The sequence below is a fragment of the Terrapene carolina genome, unplaced genomic scaffold, assembly GCF_002925995.2.
Source record: "Terrapene carolina triunguis isolate 2854851 unplaced genomic scaffold, T_m_triunguis-2.0 Scaffold130, whole genome shotgun sequence".
NCBI lineage: Eukaryota > Metazoa > Chordata > Testudines > Emydidae > Terrapene > Terrapene triunguis.
In genome coordinates this window covers 19,577,938-19,592,861 of record NW_020664481.1, presented here as the reverse complement: position 1 = coordinate 19,592,861, position 14,924 = coordinate 19,577,938, and the positions used below count along the sequence as shown (strand labels likewise).

The 14,924-nt window shown below is 51.6% G+C and overlaps 1 protein-coding gene across 3 annotated transcripts in view; it reads right to left on the bottom strand.

Moving 5' to 3' along the window:
* Positions 1–14,924, bottom strand: part of LOC112107524 (puratrophin-1-like) — a 155,888-nt gene that overhangs the window by 39,579 nt on the left and 101,385 nt on the right. For all 3 annotated transcript variants that reach the window (XM_026652648.2, XM_026652649.2, XM_026652650.2), the window contains 3 exons: positions 10,567–10,705; positions 9,142–9,264; positions 6,895–7,086 (listed from right to left, as the gene is read on the bottom strand). In XM_026652648.2, the coding sequence (XP_026508433.1) occupies positions 6,895–7,086; positions 9,142–9,264; positions 10,567–10,705 (454 nt within the window). The remainder of the gene's footprint in view (positions 1–6,894; positions 7,087–9,141; positions 9,265–10,566; positions 10,706–14,924) is intronic.

The window sequence follows — 14,924 nt, the reverse complement described above, 5'->3', positions numbered from 1 at the left end:
GGGGGCGGGCCCATGCTGTGCCACACATCTCCCCCCCCCAACACTCCCCAACACCCTATGGCCAGAGCCCCCCCAGACCCACTATGCTCAGCACTACCCCCCAGACCCTGCCACAAATGCACAGCGCCCTGCACACCAACACCCCTGTCCAGTGCCCCCCCCCCCGCCCACAGCCCCACTACAACTGCCCAGCACCCCACACACAACCCCCACACCCTAGTGCCCCAACACACACATCTTCCCCACCCCCTCACAGCCCAGCACCCCCCAGATCCCTAAGAGACCCACTCCCCAACGCCCTGCCTCCCGGCCGCACTCACCGGCCCTCTGGGACGCGACTGTGTGCCGGGCTGAGCCGGCAGCGCAGCCAGAGCTGGTCCCGGGGTGGGGAATCGCTCCGGCCCCTTGGGAGTGGTGCGATCAGCCAGGACAGCACCTGGCCCGGCCGGGTTCCCTCAGAACCCACTTGCCTGGACGGGCCGAGCCAGGCCCCCACCCCCCAACTGGCTGAAACTGGCCAGGCTTCTGCACCAGTCCCAGACGGCTCAGCTCCGGGGAGACAGGTGGGGCCCCCCAGGTGGTAGGAAGCAGAGACTGCCCGGAGCCGGAGGTGCACTGGGGTCCAGCCAGGGGGCAGAGAGGAGCCGGCAGGTGGGGCCAGGGGACTGAGAGGAGCCCTCAGCCAGCTGGCGGGCAGGCCGAGAGGAGCAAGTGGTGGGTGGGTGGGAGCGGGCTGGCGGGGTCTCAGGGCGCAGTGCAAGTGGAGCAAGCTGTGGCCCCTTCTCAGCATGGGCCTGGCTCCATGGAGCCACTGGCGCCATTGTACATAAGAACATAAGAATGGCCATACTGGGTCAGACCAAAGGTCCATCCAGCCCAGTATCCTGTCTATCGACAGTGGCCAATGCCAGGTGTCCCAGAGGGAGTGAACCTAACAGGTAATGATCAAGTGATCTCTCTCTCTCTCTGCCTTTATGGTCCTGAAACTGAGTAATCAGGGGATAGAACCCAGCACACGCTCAATACTATAAGAACGCGACAGGTCCCACTAGCACATTCAAGTGCAATTTTGGATCATCTGAGAACCAAACTCCTTGCATTTGGAGGTGATTCGAGTGGGTACCCCAACCTGTCCTTGCGTCCATAAGCATTGTTCTCAGGGAGAGGGTCAAGAAGGCCCTCACGTTCCTTCCTCCCACTCAAAGGATCCAGCCACCAGGTCAGTTCTTGAAGGATTGAGGCAGTACCATGACAGCTTTGTTTGTATGGTGCTTGGCTGGGGAGTGCACTGTCTTTAGCCAGCGTTGCAATGGCCGCAGGGGACGTCTGGCAAGCGACATCACAAAGGTACGTGCCAATGTGCCCTAGCAATCCAAGGCACGTGTGAACTGCTGTACCTGGTCTCACCCTTATGTCATGTATGAAGAACCAGGGCCCTGAATCTGTGCGGCAGAGCAGCCTGTGCTGGCTGTGAGCTGAGCAGCGCTCCTATGAATTATAGTCTCTGTGAGGGTGTGTGAGACAATTTCTCGTAGTTCACAAGGAGTCCTGGAGCTTGGAGTGACGGAATGATGGAGGCAAGCGTTACCTCCTGAATCTGAGTGAATGCGTTTCCTGAGCCTCCTCAGATCCAGCATAGGATGAAGACCCGTTCTTCTCTGGAATGAGGAGATACAAGGAGTAGGAGCCTCTTCCCCTGTATTCCTGAGGCATCTTCTCTACGGCTCCCAGACAGAGCAACAAGGCCACGGCTGATTGTAAAAGGCTCTCATGAGAAGGATCCCTGAAGAAGGATGGGGAAGGGGGATGGAACTGGATGGTATAGCTATGGGTGACGATATCTATCACCCATTTGTCAATGGTGATGCCCACCCTTGCCCCGTGGAACAAGGCGAGGTGGCTTCCAAAAGCAGTGCTCACTCAACTGGTCTTGGTGCAGCTCTCAGCTGAGCTGGCAAATTTGCCACCATGTGGACAGAGTGACGTGCGTGGCCGGGGTTGGGGAGGGTTGATGTGCGCTACCATATCTTGGCCACATCCTGGACTGGCTGTGGTATGAAGGTGTCCCCTGTCTCTGTTGGTGTTGCTGTTGGGGTGGTATGTTTTGCGGTATACACCAGATGTGTGTAGATTCACAGGGGCTGTAGGGCTGTCTTGGAGTCATCCAAGTTTTGGGCCCCCCACTACAAGAAGGATGTGGACAAATTGGAGAGAGTCCAGTGGAGGGAAACAAAAATGATTGGGGGCTAGGGCACATGACTTATGAGGAGAGGCTGAGGGAACTGGGCTTATTTAGTCTGCAGAAGAGAAGAGTGAGGGGGGATTTGATAGCTGCTTTCAACTACCTGAAGGGGGGTTCCAAAGAGGATGGATCTAGACTGTTCTCAGTGGTGGCAGATGACAGAACAAGGAGTAACGGTCTCAAGTTGCAGTGGGGGAGATCTAGGCTGGATATTAGGAAACACTATTTCACTAGGAGGGTGGTGAAGCACTGGAATGGGTTACCTAGGGAGGTGGTGGACTCTCCGTCCTTGGAGGTTTTTAAGGCCCGGCTTGACAAAGCCCTGGCTGGGATGATTTAGTTGGGGATTGATCCTGCTTTGAGCAGGGGGTGAGACTAGACCTCCTGAGGTCTCTTCCAACCCTGAGATTCTATGATTCTATTTTAGCCATGGACCTAGCCGAGGTGTCGGCTGCATTCATTAAGGCTTGCAGGCAAGTCTTTGTCACTAGCTTGTCCCTCTTTTACAAAGTCCTTTAACCCCTGTCTAGCCCCGTGAGGCCGTTTGACTGATGAATAGCATCACTCTGTCCCATTTGGCTAGTAGGGTTTGGAAATTAGTCACTTGCAGCTGGAGTGATGCAGAGGAATGGGACTTTCTCTCAGACAGCTCCAGTTGCTTGGGATCTTTATCTTTCAGTGGATCTTGGCCAAGTTGGGATTACTTGAGATCTGGGTTTGGGGGGGTGAATAAAAGTATTAGACCCCCCAAAAGTGGCACCTGCATGGACACAGATGACGACTTTCCTGCCTGGGTGAATTCCACATCCCAGGCCACTGCTCGGTTCGCCTTCCGTTCTCCACTTGAACCAGAAATCACAGGACTCAAGCACTGCGTCCTACAACAATCTCTGAGAGTGGTGTCAGGCCCAGAAGAGCCAGACTCGAACACCCCCATTCGGGTCAAAACCCGACCATCCAGCGCTCTGTCCAGCAGACGGGCAACTCCAAGACTTGGGCAGAGAAGTCAGCACCACGTGAAGAAGTGCAGGTACCGACAGCTCATGCGAGGGTTGTCAGCAGACACTACACTGCTAGTTTCTATCCTGCTGGCACAGGTGGTAAGAGGGAACCCAGGGGGGGTCGTGGGCCTGCCCTGCCCTTTGTGCCCTTGTGGCAGCGCATGGGGGGGCCAGGGGGGGCATGCACAGCCTCATGGGGGCTGCTAAAGAATCTGGCTTCGCACACTTGAGGCACGTATGCACCAACACTGGGATCCACACGGACACATACTCAGAGAAGCAACCCCCACCCTTCCTCCCCTCAGCAGGGGCAGGATGGGAAGCCTCCTCTTCCACTCAGCCCAGCACATGCCCAGCCTTTGTCAGGCACCAAGAACTGCCGTTATAAAGGAAGTGCAGACAAGGGGAAACATTCAGCTTGGCCTTAGCCGCATCCTCTGAGGAGTGGGGAGGGAGGGAGGGAGAAGGAATCCAGCCAGCCTAGTGTGCGAGCTGCCTGCGGCCTGGCCAGCTCAGGCTGCTTCACCACACAGACCTTTTCTCCAACTGCTTGTCCTTGGCCTCTAATGAACCCTTCAGGCAATTCTGGTTTGCCCAGCGATTCCCAGTCCTGGGGAGGGGCTGCACCTCCTAACACGCATGCTGCAAAGGGCTCTGGGACACTGAATGCTGGAATCATTCACCCACCCAACCTTTAATGGCCTACGTCAAGTCAGACCGAGAGTAGGATCCAAAGGACAGGTCTTTAGGGGTCTGCCAAGTGGGGCAGCACTGCCCTGCTCTCACACCCTGCACCCAACACCCCAGTGAGCACTTGCCCACCACAGGAAGCCCTCAGCTGGGACAGCAGCCGGCAGATTTCCTGAGGTGGAATTCACCTCTCTCACATGGGCCAACCACACAATCCCTCCATTCTTCTGGCACCCGCCATATTCTGCAGCACCAAGGAGACTCTCGACTCCACAGCGCATGCGGCCTGACTGCTCGCCTCCAGACCACGTGATCTGGCACACTGCAGGGTCTTTATGGGGAAGAAGACCAGGGATGCTGCTAATCGCAGCCTCCTGCCACTGCCCCATCCAGGCTCAGGCTTATCAAGAAGGCCTTTAGGGGTCAGGGAGCCACGAGCAGGAGCAGAAGGTGGTTGTGTGAGATCAGAGAGGCCCGGCAATGGAAGAGAGTAAATTAATTTAGACTGAACTTCCGTTCTTCCCTCTCCACATCATACCATGCCTTGACTTTGCCTTTGCTTTTGGCAGGCAGAATGGATTTGAGATCGAGATCTAATGTAATCATCTCATGAAACTTTCAAACTGTTCCGTCAAGTTTTGCATTCACCAATGCACCTGCAGAGCGTGTAAGACAAGCTTCCATCCCCAGCCTGGCTCAGCTGCAAATGTAACCCACACACCTCCTGGGTGTGGTGTTCTGTCCCATCTAGTGACACCGAGACTTCTTAGAGAGAGATTAATGAGTCTGCTTTACAGCCTTAGCTAACAGCCATATGGTTTTTAGCTCTTGTGGTAGAGGCTCATGATTTAGCTCCAGAGGCCCCAAGTTCGATCCTGCGCGCCGACGACCGGGGTCTGTTGGCGTTACAAGTGGGGACTCATCTGGGATTTCAACTGGGGAGACTCTGAAGCTTGGGACGTGCTTCCTCAGCTAGGGGAAGTATGTAACCCCACACACCTTCTGGGTGTGGTGTTCTGTCCCATCTAATGGCACCGAGACCACTTAGCGAGAGATTGATGAGTCTGCTTTACAGCCTTAGCTAAGGGCCACATGGCTTTTGGCTCATGCATTTAGCTCCAGAGGTCCCAGGTTCAATCCCACCCGCCGACAACCGGGGTCTGTCGGCGTTACGCGAACAGACCTGAGTGTGCTGTACCACATCTTACAACCCACGCCACAGCCCTGCAGAACACTAGGCAAAAGGGGATTCTTCTACAAAGGGACGGCATCTCCTGAGACACAAGCTACCTGGACTCTACATAAGGGGCTAAACAAGTGTTTAAAGGGTACAAATGCCCTGTTAATCATTAAGTGGGTAAGGAAATAACAGCACATGGACTATACGGAACATCCTATGCAGTTCAGAATGGCAGAGCTCTCCAAGCCAAGTCATTGCAGGTCAGATTGTGTTTAGCTGCTGCACAACACGTTCCTGTAGCAGTGGTGGCAGTCTCCCCTCGGAAGGAAGGGTAGTGCAGTGGTTAAAATAACAGGAGACATGGGATCCACTCCTAGTGCTGCACAGACTTCCTGGGACACTGAACCAGTCGCTGCCCTTTTCCATGCCTTGGTTTGCCCCGCTGGGGAGAGTGATCTGCTGCTACAGGCTCCAGTGGCTGTGCAGCGCCACCCAGGACTAAGCATCGTTGTCACTGGAGCTGTCAGACTCCTCTCTCCGGTCTCTGGGTGCTGTTCTGTGATATCCTGGCGCTCCCTCCACAACACTGCCAAGATATTCTGCTCTCAGTGGGCGCCTGTAACCTCCCCTCAATGAAGGAGCAAGGGCAGAGCATAGCCCGGGGTGGGGGAACACGCATGTGCAGAGACTGTCACCAAACAACCACCCGGCAACATCCTGGGCCACTTCCTCTTCACCCCTTCGTGCTGGAGCCTGTTTCTGAATGTTTTTGTGTTTAGCAGCATTCACACACACCACCCCCCCGAACACCTCTGCCTGCCAAGGCAATTCAGAGAGACGGCGTCTAAGCGGCGCCTACATCTGGTACAGCTTAACTGGAAGGGTCTGATTCTTTCTGGAATTTGAGAACTTCAATACCCAGTGTTTGTACAACTGGGAAATAAATAGAACACGGATTCATTTGCCTTTGACACTTGCCAAGGATTTTAAAATGTACATGGAAACTCTTCCTGTTTCTGCATCAGCGACCTCAGAAACTAACCCGCCCCAAGCCCCCGATGGCAGGCAGACCGTGTTCACGTCAAAGCAAAGGAGTGAGAACTCTGGGTACTCCGGGCTCCTGTACAATGTGCATGGCACACGGCCTCCCCTCCTGATCTCAGGCCATTTGTTCCAACTCACTCCCTATGGGCCTCACCAACGGGGTTGCCAATCCTCCAGGATTATCCAAGAGTCTCCAGGAATTAAAGACTAATCTTTAGTTAAATATTATATCATGTGCTGAAACCTCCAGGAATACATCCAACCAAAATTGGCAACCCTACTCTCCAGCCAGTTGCCATCACCCACGAGGTTCTGGGCACTATGTTCTCAGACCTGGTTTCGTTGCACAGACTTGCCCAGAACAGAGAACTGGCTCTTTTTATGGTTGCAGGTGAAGGGGCTGCATGACACATCAACACATGTAACTGTCCACAACATGAAGTACACGGTATTCAGCAAAACACCAGCACTGCCATGGCCTTGAAGCCTCCTCTGTGCTGAAAGGCAGGACACCAGAACTCTGGTCCCTTGGTCTCCAGGCCAACTGCTCAAGGAGCCTTCTGTCCAATCGAGACCCTGGTGCTGACTGTTAGGACGTGCCCACCACATCGGGCCTGGAGGTTAGAAGAATTAGACCAGAGGAAAACTACGGGGTCTTCCCCCTATTTCCCAGTGGAAATGTCCTTTCCTGGGCACAGACCTTCCCCGACTCAAAGCTCAGCGCTTTGTTTCCTCACCTTGTCGAAGAATTCGTACAGCCTGACTGTCCCTCCAATCCGACTCCTGGTGTCATCCAGTCGGGTGCAGAACTCCTCTAGCTGATTTCTAGATGTTTGCAGTTTGAGTCCATAAACACGCACGTCTGCAGAGGAAAAATCTTCCCACCTGTCCAGCTTCTTTAACACTTCCTGTCCCCTTCTACAATATTCCTGAAAGAAAATGTCAGTTGTGGATCAGTGTGCTACACTGGAGACCTGGAAACAGAGACCATGGGCAACTTCCAAAGCCCCTGCGAACCGTTAGGACTAGCTAAACCTAGCATGGCACAGAGATGCAAAACAGTAGCTCTCTCAGACAATCATGCTTTAAAAGCACCCCATTACACTGTGAAGCTCAGATTAGATGCAGTGAATCGGTAGCTTTAGCATAAAAGGCCTGCATGACAACAGGCTACTTAGGATCAAGGAAATTGAAGTGTTTCAAGAACCATGTGTGTTCAAAAAATCCATGACACATCCTGGAAATTTCTGTAAACGTTCCCGTCCCATGAACAGACATGTGACTTATCCACGGAGCTGTACGCACAATAACTGTCTCATAGGTGGCTTGGAAGTGGTGAGCTTTTCAGAGGGCAGCCCTGGCTTGGAGAACCAGGACCAGGAAGGTGTTTTATACACATAAGCAGGGTCTGAATGAGCTCTCTCCTGACACCTAGCGGTGAACCGGGGTGGGGAGGGAGGGAAAGACTTCAGGAGAAGACTGTATTTGAACAGACAAACCTACTCTGCCCAGGGGCACAGCAGATGGAGCTGCTTTGCCAAAGTATCAATGTTGGCTGGTTTTGGGTTACAAGTCACTTCCGTTTTGAACGCAGGAGTAATGAAAAGTTGTTATCTGGATTGTAAGAGTAAAGGGCAACAGAACTGTACTTACCATCTCTGAACTCTGGACCTTCGCTGACTGCGGACTACCAACCGTGCAGGGCCGTCCCTAGCTATTCTGGGGCCCTATGGAGCCCCGCCCGCGGGGTGTGTGTGTGTGGGGCCCAAGGCCTCTGCTGGGGGGGGGGCAAGGAGTGGGCCCCAGGCCTCCGCGAGGGGGGGAGCTGGCCCCAGGCCTCTGCGGGGAGCGGGGCTGGCTTGGGGAATAGGGGGGAACCACCCCCCAGCACTCACCAGCGGTGCAGCTGGGGTCGGGTCGCTGCACTCCCGCCGCCGGGCAGGGAAGGGGCGGGGGCGGAGCAGGGGCGGGGGCCCCAGGGGAAGAGCCGGAGAAGGGCTGGAGCAGCACGGAGCTGCGCAGGGCACCAGGAAATTTGGTGCCCCAAATTTCCTGGTGCCCTACGCAGCTGTGTGCTTTGCGTATGGCCCTGCAACCGTGAGTGGCGTATTGAAGGGACATTCGTTCACTGGACTTTCACAACGAAAGGTGGGAAACTGAGGCAAAGGACACTGCCCAATGTACTGTGGAGTGGGTGTTCACTTAAGGAGTACATGCTTTGGAATCGGTGTTGCAGTATTTTCCCAAATTAATGCCGTTTCCTCTCACTTCAATAAAAAGTTTTCTTTTGTCATACACGGAGCCAGTGCTTGCCAGGGGTGGTGTTTAGTTTTCTCAGATTACTGGGTGGGGGCTCGAGCCAGTTCTGTTTTGTAATGTTAAGAGGACCCCTGGCTATTGAACCCGGCCCTGGTTGCTGCTGAAACCACTTAGCAGAAGGGTTACAAATATATGGACAGTATGGAAAGAGTCCTGGAGCGAGTGATGGGCAAAGGAAAGGAACGGGGAGGTGGTGCGGGAGGCAGACACCGCTGGCAGTTTGGAGAGGGGACAGGGGAATGTGACAGGAGGCATCATGAAGGGCCAAGTGGCGTTGTTCAGGGACACGGATGTGACTTACACAAAGTCTCCCTCTGAAACACATGTTCAATTAAATCCTCAGCCCACGTAGGCAGAGACGAAGGCAGACTCCACTCCACAGCATTCCAGGAGGAATGGTACGATACCTTCAGTCTCTCTCGGAGCTACCCACAAATGTGTTGGTGTGTCCAGCCTTGTGTGTACGGATCACTCTGTTCAAGTGTAGGTCAGAGGTCGTGTAAGCCTGATCTGTGGGATGTGCCCCCAGGACGGTGTCAGCGCACACTATGTATCAGCCTGGCAGGCGGCATCCGCCAGCCAATTCCCCCACTATTGTGGCAGGCAGGGGTGTTCTTTCCCACCACACACTCTTCTGCCCCTCTTTCCAATCCGAGAACACTTACACTGGCAACAAGATCAAATTCCCTGAACTGCTTTTGTGCTCGAAGCAGCAGCTCCAAAGAATCGTCCAGGTCAATCATTTCCTTTAGCTGCTTCCCGCCAACGTTCTCGATCCAAGTGCTGACCTAGGAGAAAAAGGGGAAAGCAGTTGTGCTATTTGTCAGCCAGTGCTGCTGTGCACGGCAGGCCTTTGTGTGGAAAGAGCAGGGAGCTTCTTTGGTGAGGTTGGTCATTTAATCACTGGAAAGAACGCATGAGCATTTCTCCCCAAGTCTCAGCATTTCAGTGTATGCCTCCTGCTTTACGCATGGACCTTTTCCACGTTAGGTCTCTGGATAATTGCTCTGCTGTTGCTCACAGGGCCTTAGGCATAAGCAAAGTGAGTGGCTGTTTGAGGTCTGTGCTTCTCGGCAAACAGCAGTCGGATGAAAGCTCTGCAACTCCTGGGCTGGTCCTATCTTCCTACTGCTCCTGCTGCCAAAGCTCCATTTGCTGCCACATCTCCTGCTCCCCACTCCAACTTCGGTCTGGCAGAAGGATGAGGAGCAACGGCATTACCGTGAACACAGCAATGGAGTCGCGCCTTTGTGGTTATGTGGGGCCCTAGGATATCTGCTGTCTTATTTCCTGAACACACCGCCCAAGATAATCTCCGGTGTCCATGTTATTCCTAGCAGCTCTTCATCACAGGCCAATCACTGACACTGGGCTCATCTCCTCAGGGATAGTCAGACTTTGTCACCTGGCTAAGGACTGTGTTGGTCTTCATCTGCCTTCCCTACAAACACACTCCCTAATCCCATTCCCACCCTGGGGGCTGAGATGGCTCTGCTCGCTCTGAAGGGATGGAATGAGCCCCATCGGCCTCCTCTGACGTGGGGGAAGGGCTCCTCAGCGGTACCTTCAGAAGAGTTTCTCTGCAGTGCACCATGGGAAACATCATGTGTTTGTGCGCCTGGCCAGGAGGCCTCTGCACTCTAAGGGACTAATCTGATTTCCATCAGTGTGTATCAGAGGGAACCTTACTGACATTAATGGGGTTATACTGGATCAAACTGGTATGAAGGTCACATGCTTGGGGCTGGACTTTCCGAAGTGCTGAGCATACAGAGTACCTGCTGACTCGGTGCCCAGCACATCTGAAAAGCTGGCCCCAAGTCTGTATGTCTCTTCAGTACAGGAATGCCGGGTCACTGGATGCTATCAGGTGGGGAGTGCCCGTCTCAACCTGGGCAGAAACTACTAAATGCCAAGTTGCTTATGGAGTGTTTTTGTGATCTGAAGGCATGTCCCTTTGGGACCCTTTTTGTGTTACTTTACTACCACCTGGTTCAAACCCTGACGTAAACTGGGATTAAATACCTGGTCATCTTTGTGGGACATGCAGTCAGGGCTAATCACTACAACCAATGACAAACTGGCCTTACCTCCCTAAAACCTTCTTCAAAAGCCTCGAATTCCATCACTAGCTCCAGCTCCTGGATGCGTTTGTTTGACATCATCACCAGTAGGTGGACACCCTCATCCACTCGGTTATAAAGTGTGCTAGCAGCATCCAGAGCGTCTCTGAAAGGGAACACAAGTCCAGTCAGTGTGTATTTCATACCTATATATGACTTGGCTATTGGCAGCCCCGGAGGGTATGTCCACCCAGCAAAGAAAAACCCGCAGCTGGCCTGTGCCAGCCGACTTGGGCTCATGGGGCTCCGGCTGTGGGTCTTTGTAGACCAGGGTTTCTCAAACAGGGGTCGCCGCTTGTGTAGGGAAAGCCCCTGGCGGGCCGGGTCGGGCCGGTGTGTTTACCTGCCCTGTCCGCAGGTCTGGCTGATCGCGGCTCTCACTGGCCGCGGATCGCTGCTCCGGCCCAATGGGAGCTGCTGGAAGCGGCAGCCAGTAAGTCCCTCGGCCCGCGCCGCTTCAGGCAGCTCCCATTGGCCCAGAGCAGCGATCCGCGGCCAATGGGAGCAGCGATCCGCGGCCAGTGGGAGCCGCGATCGGCCGGACCTGTGGACGGGGCAGGTAAACACACCGGCCCGGCCCAGCCCGGCCCGGCCCGCCAGGGGCTTTCCCTACGCAAGCGGCGACCCCTGTTTGAGAAACCCTGATGTAGACTTCTGGGCTCGGGCTCGAGACTGGACTCTAGGACCCTGCAGGGTGGGAGGGTCCCAGCCACAGGTTTTTCTTTGCTGTGTAGACATACCCTCAGTCACCCTTCATCCAGAAGTTTCTTGTCATGCAAGAACAAAGTACGTCACAATATATATCAGAGAATAGCAGGGCACTTCCACTACTAGCATTCCAATACCCAAGTCACTGCATTCTATTCCGGAACGGAGAAAGAGATCCTGCCAAGGGGCCGGGGTGCTTTACAGTACTTCATTCCAAAGCTCACGTGGGCTGCAAGGGGCACTCAACTTTTTGACCCAAAATTTAGATTTTGTACAAATGTGGAACTGAATCAAATGCCTTACTGAAATCCAGGTAAATTATATCCACTGCATTTCTTTTGTCTAAAAAATCAGTTATCTTCTGAAAGAAAGAGATCAGGATGGTCTGGCAGAATCTATCTTTTGTGAAACCACGTGTTTTATCCCAGTTCCCATTTACCTCTAGGTCCTTAACTACTTTCTCTGCAAAATTTGTTCTAAAACCTTGCATGCAACTAACAGGCTGGATCACTTTTTTCCTTTTCTTAAAAACAGGTATTGTACTAACAACGCTTCAGCCACAGGGTACGACTCCCGAGTTTACAGATTCGTTAAAAATCCTGGCCTTTGGGTTTGCAATTTCATGTGCCAGTTCCATTAATATTCCTGGATGATTATCCAGGTCTTCTGGATTTAGTACCATCAAGCTGTTTGAGTTTGACTTCAACCCTCAGATGTAGTCATTTCTATTTCCATGTACTCATTTCCATTTGCTACCCTGCTATTATCCCTGAGATCCTCATTACCCCTATTAAAACCTGAGGCAAAGTATTCATTTATGTGTTGGGCCATGCCTAGATTATCTTTCATCTTCACCCTATCCTCAGTGCTTAGCAGTTCCACTTCTTTTTTCCTTGTTTTTTTTTATTTATGTGGCTGTAGAATCTTTAACTTCTTGTTTTAATTTCCTTTCCAAGGTTCAACTGTGCTTGGCTTCTCACTTTTTCCCTACACTTTCTGACCTCCAAGATGTAGCTTTCTTTACTGATCCATCCCATCTTCCATTCCTTGTAGGCTTTCTGCTTTTTCTTAATAACCTGTTTGAGATGCTTGCTCATCCAACTCTGTAAGCCATCCCTAACAATTTTTACCCTTACTTGGGAGGCAGGCTTCAGATAGCTTCTGTAACTCTGACTTAAAGTAATTCCAAGCGTCCGTCACTTTCAGATCCTTGAGTTCTTCAGTTCAGTCCATTTCCCTAACTAATTCCTCTTTTATAGGGCCCTTAATCAGGGAAGCCCCATCCCTTAATCAGGGCTCTGCTGTAATTGATGCTGGAGCCTGAATATCAGTGGGTTCCTGTCTGCTTGCGACATCACCACCAGGAACAGAGGTTCTGGAGCTCTGCTAGAGATTGTAGAGGACCCACGTGTCAGGATGGAATCAAAACTCATTCTTCCCTAGCTACAGAGGTTCAGCTGGGAAACCCTTGTGTTTTAGCTAGTGTGTGGTGTAACTGAATCTCTCAGATTGATTTATTTAACTATAGTTATAAAGAAGGGAAAGACATGGAAGCAGAAAAGAAACAATGTGATATCTATCAGCCCTTACAAGAAAATACTATGATACCCTTCAGTGATACTGCCAAGCACTGTCACTGTAGTCTGTTCTCATAAGGGATGCAAATGGTCACTTTGGATCAGACATACATGTCCTCGTATGGTTATTACCTACCCATCTATTTTACAGATGCTTCCGATCATTTTTTTAACTTGGTATTAGGGCTATAATTTTTATCCTACTAAGGCCAGGTGTCTTAGTCACCTGAGCCCAAGTGCACCAGGCACAGAGGAGTCATATAACACTCTAAAAATGATCTCATTTTCTTTCCATAACACTGCCACAATTTTAGGAGCAGATATATCTCGGGATATTCCAGGGCTAAAAGTGAGTGTGCTGCCCCTGCTGGAAAACTGGGAGTCTCCACTCCCCAACAGGATAAAGCTTCCTCTTCTAGCTCTTGCAGGGGTCGCAAGCTATCAGACCATGTTGCTGGTTCAAGACTGAATGTTGCCCATCCTGGCCCTTGGGCAGGAGTAATTACTTTTGGGGGGGGGGGGGGGGGGGAGATTTCATACTTGGGGGAAAAGCAGGGAAAATTCTCTACAATAAAACCAGTGGTGGGTATTTGAGCTGCTTGGTTGTTCAGAATGTTAGGATAACCGGGGATGGGAGGGGGGAGATGGATTTATGGGCAGAGTGCAGGTGAAATATCCAATGTGTATGATACATTTTATTCGTCACTTGTCCCACAATCCATCACGTGATATCAGCTCCACATTTCTAGCATATCTATGCATATATTGACACTTTGTTAAACTTCCTGGATTAAAAACGCGCAACAAGGAAAAATGTTCAAAAACACCTACGTGATTTACGGGTCTAAGCAGAGGTGTAATCCTGATATTTTAAGAGCAGATAGGTACTCCATCCGCACCAGCCCCCCGGCTGCCATGGCCCCACCTTGATAGTGTGCCCCCCTCTCCTCCCTGTCCCCACATTTTCAAAAGAGATGTAGGGACCAGATTTTGAAAGGATTTTAGGCACCTAAAGCTACAGATACCCACCTAGTGGTATTTTCAAGAGTGTCGAGGCACCGGACTCCACTGGCCTATCTGCACCTTTAGCACAGAAATCTCTTCACAAATCTGGCCCTTAACAGCCCAACTCTCAGGCTCCTTAGTGACTGAGGAGCTTTTGAAACTGTTACCCTAGGAAGTAAGTTATTAACAGTCCAGCACCCAAGCACACTCTACCATAAATTACAGCCCTTTTGTCTATGAATGCTGGTACTTAACGGCAATCATCCTACAATTCTTTATTTAGTATCTAGCTGGCATGAGGCTGTGTGATAGCGCTGAACAACTAACTCAGCACAGCACAACTCCATAGAAAACTTCCATCCAAAGCGATGCCAGACGCTCAGCAGCCAATTTTTAAACCTCAGTCTCTTCGGGCACTTTGTTTGCTTTTTTTTCTCTTCAAAATACCATCGAACTGAATGGATTCCTCGATAGAGCAGCCAAGAGCAAAATTACTCCCAGGCTGACACCTGGTACGCTAGAGTTCAGAGGAGATGGGGTTTTGACAGCAACATTGCAAACTCTGATGAAAAGATGTTAAAGGGAAATGCTGGTACCGCCTTCCACAGACCCTGAATAAAACCAGGTGACTGCATACATGCTGTCTCCCAATTCTCCTGGTAGGTAGCAAAAAATCAGCGAAGGAAAAATTGGAGACTAGCATTGCTATTGGACAGAGTTAAGATTATTTGGGCGCATTAACAGTGCTTTTCCTTACTTATAAATGTTGAGGCTCCTTTTAAATTCAATCTTAACTCTGAATTTCCTGGGATTTTAATGCTTGTTGTTATAACTAGAACATTTGTGTACGTTACTTTTTACCTTTTAACTCACTGATATGTGCCCTCATCCTTGACTCTAATCATTGTTTAATGTCTAATCATTTCTGGATTCCTGCTTAGGACATGGCCTCAATGATATCTTGTGACAGAAATTTCCATAGGTATTTTGTGTGTGTGTGTGTGTGTGTGTGTGTGTGTGTGTGTGTGTGTGTGT